The 7,166-nt window shown below is 39.6% G+C and overlaps 1 protein-coding gene across 1 annotated transcript; it reads right to left on the reverse strand.

Annotated features, from left to right (window-relative positions):
• Positions 1–1,397: 1,397 nt before the first annotated feature.
• LOC122092129 lies at positions 1,398–5,909 on the reverse strand. Its single transcript, XM_042662452.1, has 2 exons — positions 5,686–5,909; positions 1,398–3,608 (listed from the first exon to the last, which is right to left on the reverse strand). Exon 2 carries the CDS (start codon positions 3,498–3,500, stop codon positions 1,833–1,835), a length of 1,668 nt encoding a protein of 555 aa, XP_042518386.1. The 5' UTR covers positions 3,501–3,608; positions 5,686–5,909; the 3' UTR covers positions 1,398–1,832.
• Between the last annotated feature and the right edge of the window lie 1,257 nt (positions 5,910–7,166).

The following is a 7,166-nucleotide window of genomic DNA, read 5'->3' on the forward strand; positions in this document are numbered from 1 at the left end:
TCCACTCTCTTTAAATCCTGATAATTTTGTCCTCAGCCATAAAAGTGAAATCTTTATTCTCTAGCTCTCTATGACCCAGAAAGAGGAAAAAGGGAAACCAAGGGGGCTTATCTGGTTAGCCCATAATATCTTCTACTTGGCAGGTTGGATGAGGTTCAAATTTTGTGGTCACTTAGGGCTTGTTTGATAGCGTTTCAAGAAACGCGTTTCTGTCGTTTCTATGTCCAGAAACGGCCGAAATGGAACAAAAAGCGTTTGATAAAACAGTTTTATTTCACTTGTTTTCAGAAATAGAAATTGAAATTTCTACCTATTTGTGGTTCAAGAAACGACCTAGGCGAAACAAGTCGCCTTTTTTGGAAACAACTCGTGGTCATTTTTTCGCTAATTACTATCGGCTTCTAGAAATATGACTTGTCAGACACCTTCAATTTCGTTTATGTTTTTAGAAACGGAAATTTATGTTTGTCATTTTTTGAGACAGAAACGTTATCAAACGGGCCCTTAAGACTCCAAGGTTTCCCTGTTCACTTATCAAGTTTAAAGCATAACTTGAGAAGGCACAAAAGGATGTTGCCAATATCCAGATTATTACACAGAGAGGAATGCAAACCAAGACAGGATAAGAGGAATTCTTCATGCCAATAGAAGAGAGGGGGGAGATTATGATTGGCTCTGAAACTTGAAACTTGTGACACGTTTCTTTCATAAGATAATGACACATTTCCAATGGCCAAAGTTGCCAAAACAATTTCAGAACTAGGTGGAGAAGTGGGGAAATTTATATCCGCATCCAAAAAGGGTTGTGATTATGTGAGAATAATATGGAATGGAAGTCTGACTAATTGTGTTCATGTAATTAGTATCATTCGGGATAACGAGCGGTTATTCTCTGCAGTGAGTGCGACGGAGGTGAGCATTGGATGGCCGAGAGCATCTGGGCATACGCCTTGAGGCCGTCTCAGTTATATAATATTGGGTTTCATGAACTTGCCCACACTTTCATCTTAACAACCTGACAAACTGATCAGTAATCTCATCATCAAACTGAAATGGAAAGCAGAAAAAGAAAAGAGACTGAATTTTCAATCTTATTTCCTGATATTGTTGAGGTTGACACTCCTTGGGTTTCAAAATCTCCCTTACTGGTACACTGAGTCATTGAAGGGGGAGAAAAATGAAAAAGAAAGAACCATTTTCAACCCCATGAGTTAGGCATGTAGTTATGCTATTGATGTAGTCTGATAACTGATATCACACTAGAGAGGATGTAATCAGATAACTCCCATAGCCCATCTTCTATCCTGTCGTCCCATTTTAAAGCAGAGTAATAGACATGACACTTCGTTTTGCATAGGAATCTCAGAAGAGGGAACTATCAAAATTTGAGTCCAACCTTTTCACCATCAAACACATAACTTCCTCATTGCAGAACTAATTATTTACTATGGATTTACTTGATGCTAAAATCCAGCTCTGAAGCACAAAAGTTCACTAAAGCTGGATCATTATCACATCAAATAACTGAAGATGAAGGTTACTTTACAGATTATCTCCCATTTGTTGTTGACCAGCTACACACACTCCCACTCTCGTCAATGAGGGTTCCTCTGCATGCATTCTATGCAGCCTCCTAAGTCCATGTTGGACACAACCAAGAGGAACATTTTCTCTCTCTTGAATTTCCAAGCCATCATAAAAGAGGAAACCAAGATGGTTGAATAAGCATCAAGTCCTTGACCACTCGATGTTATGCAAGTCAAGATGTTCAACCATGGGTCAAGGACATGATGTGAGTCAAAACTCAAAATGTTCAACCATGGTACAAATTCCTATCCAGTAATAGCAACCAGGAACTTCCTCTTGCTCTCTGGTTCTTCATGTAAAATCACAACATCCTTCACCTTTTCAATCAGCTCCTCGAGCTCATCCACACCAAATCTCTTGTAGTCCAGTGCTTTCTTGTACCGCTGCTGGTATGTTGCTTCAAAAGTACCAAGGAAGATCCCTCCACTCCAGCTAACAAGAAGCTCTTGTAGTTCCTGCTTGAACTGTTCAAACTGATTGTCAATTTCTTGAGTCAATCCCGTAGTATTGACACTCCTCTCATGACCAATGACCCTGTCATCATCTGAAAACTCATCCGAGGAGCAACATGTGTTAACACATGCCCTTACATCAGTATCCTCCTCTTGCGGCTCCTTCCCCTTATCCCTCCTTGCCACACTTATTGGAGTATTCAAGCTTGTCTTGTCAAGTCGAATAGTGGAGTTGCAGAGGTACACGAACTTCCTATTGCCCTTCCCCTCCATGGCTATGCGATCTGCCATCTTCTTGAGAAGATTCACAAGCTTAAAAGCACCATACTCTGCCACATATAGGGGCCGTCCAAAAATCTTATGGTACTCTGCAGGAATACGGGTGAGGGGTAGGCTCCCTCCTGACAGCTCCAGCAGCTTCACTAGTTGACACTTCAGACCATTGAGGTCTCCAGGCTGGACCCACAATGTTGGTTCTGCTAATTCATTCTGGTCCCAATCAACAGGTCCTGCCGAATCATTGTTCAGACCAGAGGGGAGACTATGAGATCTTGAAGTGGGAAAACAAGGCATGGTAATCAAATTACTGCTGTATTCAGACAACGACTGTGATGTCTTTGAGATATCCCTAGAGTTGAAGCAGTAAAACTGATTGAAGTTGGCCCAAGCAGTGCACTCACTTTGTGATATTCCTCTATAGACAATTGCTTCCTCTTCAGTCTGGCCACTAGCATTGTCATTCATATTGCACCCCATGAGATAGCCAGTAATGTCAGAAGGCCCACGGGACATTAATGCTTTAGGAGGCGCAAACCCTTCTCCACGAGCCACACTGGGCCAGTCCCAGACAAACCTGCCTGCATTACTCAAGGCAGATGAAACGCCTACTCTAGCAGGAATGACAAGGATGACAATGTAACCACGTTGTCCCAGTATGTGCAAAGCTGGAGCAAAATCTACATCCCCTGAGATCAGCATGATGGTCGATGGTGGACGATTGTCAAGAGCAAACAAGAACATATCAACCAAAATAGCCTTGTCAGCTGCATCCTTCCTTCCATTTGGAACATCTACAAGTTTCACACCAGTCCTTTGACAGCCCTCCCTAAGCCGCCTTGGGAAGGCATTGAAATCTCCATAGGCAGAAAATGTTGTAACAGCTCCCTCAATAATAGGATGGACACGCAATGCCATTCTGATGTTACCAGCAACCTCTTCGGGGCGGACATCACTTGGGACAGGGCAGTTTTCAATATCCCAGAGAATAGCCACTGGCGCTTGCGAGGAAGTCCTGCTTTGCTGGTTTGAGGGTGGTTGAGGCACTCCCATGCTTAGATTGATGGTATTTGTTCCATTGACTTCCAAGAATTCCGAAGACAATAGCATTCCAGATGTGCTTGCCACTGGCCCTTGTGAGGAAGTCCTGCTTTGCTGGTTTGAGAGTGGTTGAGGCGTGCCCATGCTTAAATTGATGGTATTTGTTGATGACTTACAAGGATTCCAAAGACAATAGCATTCCAGATGTGCTTAAATTGGCTACTGTGATTTCGCCTAAAAAACTCAATCTCACTGCACATGGTAGATGTGAATATGAATCTACAGAAAGAGTGCTTATCAATATAATTCAAGAAAAGAGCAAAGAACAATTTTCGTATTGCTATAAAGATCAATTTTAAGGATTAGGAACAACTGCCAAGTTTTGGTCCAGGACCAAGTTGGACTTTCCTCTTGCATGAGTGCCAAAGCAGAAAGCATGAAAGTATATTCCACATTACATTATCAATTGCCACATACACAAATATATGAAAAAGGTGAGATAAAACTAATTCTCCATCTAACTATGAAACAAATAAAGGAGGAATAGGTAATCAAACATGCCATTCATCATATCTTTGAAAACCAAGCGTCATACTAAGAATATCTCTTCCCTCCCAAATTTCGACCACCTTCCAACTACAATGAAACTAGCATCTATAAAGAAAAAAAATCCACAAAAACAACTATGGAGAACAAAAGAGTAAAAAAACAATGGCAAAATTCCAATTGCATTATCAACCGAGAACAGTTCTGAAGCACACATCAACCTCGAAGCTTAATAAAATACATCCTGTCACACTACTAGGATGCTTTCATATACTAAAGAAATTTGGCAGGAAAAGAGGATTTGGTAAACCTTAGGTGCATTACAAATACTAGGGGATAATTTTAAATAAATTCTGTGATTCTCTTTGGTTAATAAACTTCAAAAAATATGAAAATATATATATATATATATCAGAGGAGTAGAAATCTAAGGGCCCGCTTGATAACGTTTCAAGAAACGCGTTTCTGTTTCCAGAAACAGCAGAAATAGAGCAAAAAGCGTTTGATAAAACTGTTCCATTTCACTTATTTTTAGAAATAGAAATAGAAATTTTTACTTATTTATAATTCAAGAAACGACCCAAGTGAACTTGTTTCGCCGTTTCTGGAAACGACTTGTGGCAATTCTTTCACTGGTTACCATCGACTTCTAAAAACATGACTTATCAAACACCTTCAATTCCGTTTCTGTTTCTAGAAACGGAAATTTATGTTTCTGCCGTTTCTTGAAACAGAAACAGCAGAAACATTATCAAACGGGCCCTAAAATGCAAACAAATGAAAACCTCATCATATTAAGTGGACAAGTTACTCCATGATGCAGTTACTTGAACAAGGGACTTCTCAAGATTATGTACACTACTCATAGCATAGGTGGGGTTTCATAATTCATGCCATAAAAGGAATCAAACAAGACACCACAGCTAGGCTAAAAAAACAAAAACAGCAGGTTTCGAATCCCATAATCCTTCACCACAACTTCTCCAAACTCTAGTGATGTAACAGACCCAACAAAATTCTGGCTTCATACCTCCACTCCTTCCATACACACACAGCATCTCAGAGCCTCCATACATTTAACAGCAAGGAAGCTAACAAAGCGACTCAACCTAAACTAGCCTTAATGAGAGAGCCTGATGTGAGAATTGTAAACAAAGTCCAAATTTTTCCATGTTGTTTCCACTTTAAAATCCACTGAAAAGACAAAAAACCAGCTTTTAAACTAAAATTATCCTATCATGAGCGTAGATCAAAGGATGGTATTTAACCTAAAAATTAATTGCACAAGAGTTAGAACAGCACTGACCCTTGCCAGGGGTTAGAAATGTTATTATGTATGATTACAATAGCTACAAAGAACTAATTCCTAAGAACTGCAACTTACTGCTAGCCCAAAAATTCCCAATAAGAGAAAGTCAAGCCCATAAATTGATTAAACACTCACTATCGGAATCCAACTCCTCAAAAAAAAAAAAAAAAAAAAAAAAAAAAAAAAAGACAATGAAAGACAAGAACGAAAAAGCTGAGAGAAGTGAACCACGCGAATACCCAAAATCCTTTTCTATGCGCTCCACATCTCCCTAACTATAATCTCCATTAACAACACAAAAGAAGTGAAAACCCATTACTAAACCAATCGGAGAATCGATAAGGATACCCACAAACAGAAATCTATGACCCAACAATCCCATCCGGAAGGAGATGAATTATATACCAAAAGGAGAAAAGAATCTAACAGATCTTAGACAAAGCAAAGAATTGGGAATCTGGGAAATTGACTTACCATGACTGGTCGAGCTCTCTCCAACCCCAACATGATCGAAATAGCGAAGCCGATTATGCCGTGGGGGAGCGTTATATACCCCTCAGCTACACCAGCATCTGGCGAAGCCCCAACCCAATGTTTCTCTCTCTCTCTCTCTCTGAGTCTATCGGTTTTTGGGCAGGGTCTATCGGGAAAAGTCAGAGTTTGAACACATGAGGGCATGCGTGTCATAGAAACAAAGTACTGGAGGTCTCTCTGTCTCTCTCGTTTTTTTCCTTTATTACTATAATGCACTCTTTCTAGTTTCTTGGACAAAATTTGGCTGCGGAGTTGCAACTCTTATTGACAGCTAATGAAATAGAATCTAAAAAATTATTTTTAAAAATATCAAAATTTATGAAGGAATTTATGACCCTAATAGTAAATGGTAAATTCATTTCTACTCAGAAAAAAAAATATATTATTCTATTTTACTTACTGTCAGCAGGAGTTGACACTCGGCCAACAGCCAAATTTTTCCAATTGTCAAATAGGTAGTTGAGTTTTGTTTTGATACAATTTTTCCGTTATTTTATATGAATTAGTTGGAAACCGAATCAATAAGATGTTCGGTGAATTGTTTTGGTTTATATATATATATATATATATGGGAAAATGTTGGGTCTATATATAAAATGCTCCCTGATCACAAAACCACTACGACGTCTATCCCTAGACACAGAAGTTGGCAATATGACACTCCCACCCCTATGAAATACAATAAATCCACCCCCTTGTTGATGGACGGGCCTCCTTTGCTGCACAACAGAGGCAACAACTCAGATCTAACATCTTGGAGTACCTCAAGGCATGTGCCAGTGTGTTTGGTTTGGTTTTGTGTCGGGGTGTTGGATATGGGTTGTCGCCTCTATTGCACATTAGAGGAGTCAAATCCCTTGTTGCTGCCCATGTGCATCCCCTGATTTGCCCGTGTTGATGTATGGGCACTAGGGGAGCGTTATTTTTTCCAAAAATAAATTATAAAAAAAATTGCATTTTATTAGTACGTGGATCAATAGAAGCACTCATAGAAACACCGACAATGATGGTATTTCTTCCTTTTTATGAGGGGTGCGTGGGACAATCATTTTGTACCCCATTGTGTCTAGGTGTAAGTAGGGGTATTAATTTATAAATCGAACCGAAAAGAACCACCTAGATCGATTCGGTTGAACCTAGGCCAAACCGAACCAAAGGCTTATTGAGCTGGTCTCAGTTTGGGAGATTGTAGCCACATTAACAATCCGAACTGCACCATAAACTGAATGAACCCAAAGCCAAATCAAAACTGACTCAAAACCCGGATTGTAACCAAAATAAACCGGTGAGAAAGCAAAAAAAGGCCAAAATTAATTGAAAAGCCAAATTTTTGCATATTGTTTGGAAAATCAAAATGAAACCGGATAAAAAGCCGAAATCAAATCAAAATCATAATTTCCTTATTGGTTGTATTTAGTTTC

Source organism: Macadamia integrifolia, chromosome 10, assembly GCF_013358625.1.
Source record: "Macadamia integrifolia cultivar HAES 741 chromosome 10, SCU_Mint_v3, whole genome shotgun sequence".
NCBI classification, from domain to species: Eukaryota; Viridiplantae; Streptophyta; class Magnoliopsida; order Proteales; family Proteaceae; genus Macadamia; species Macadamia integrifolia.

Coding starts and splice junctions, on each gene's coding strand:
- LOC122092129 (XM_042662452.1), bottom strand. CDS start 3,500: ATGGGCACGCCTCAACCACTCTCAAACCAGCAAAGCAGGACTTCCTCA.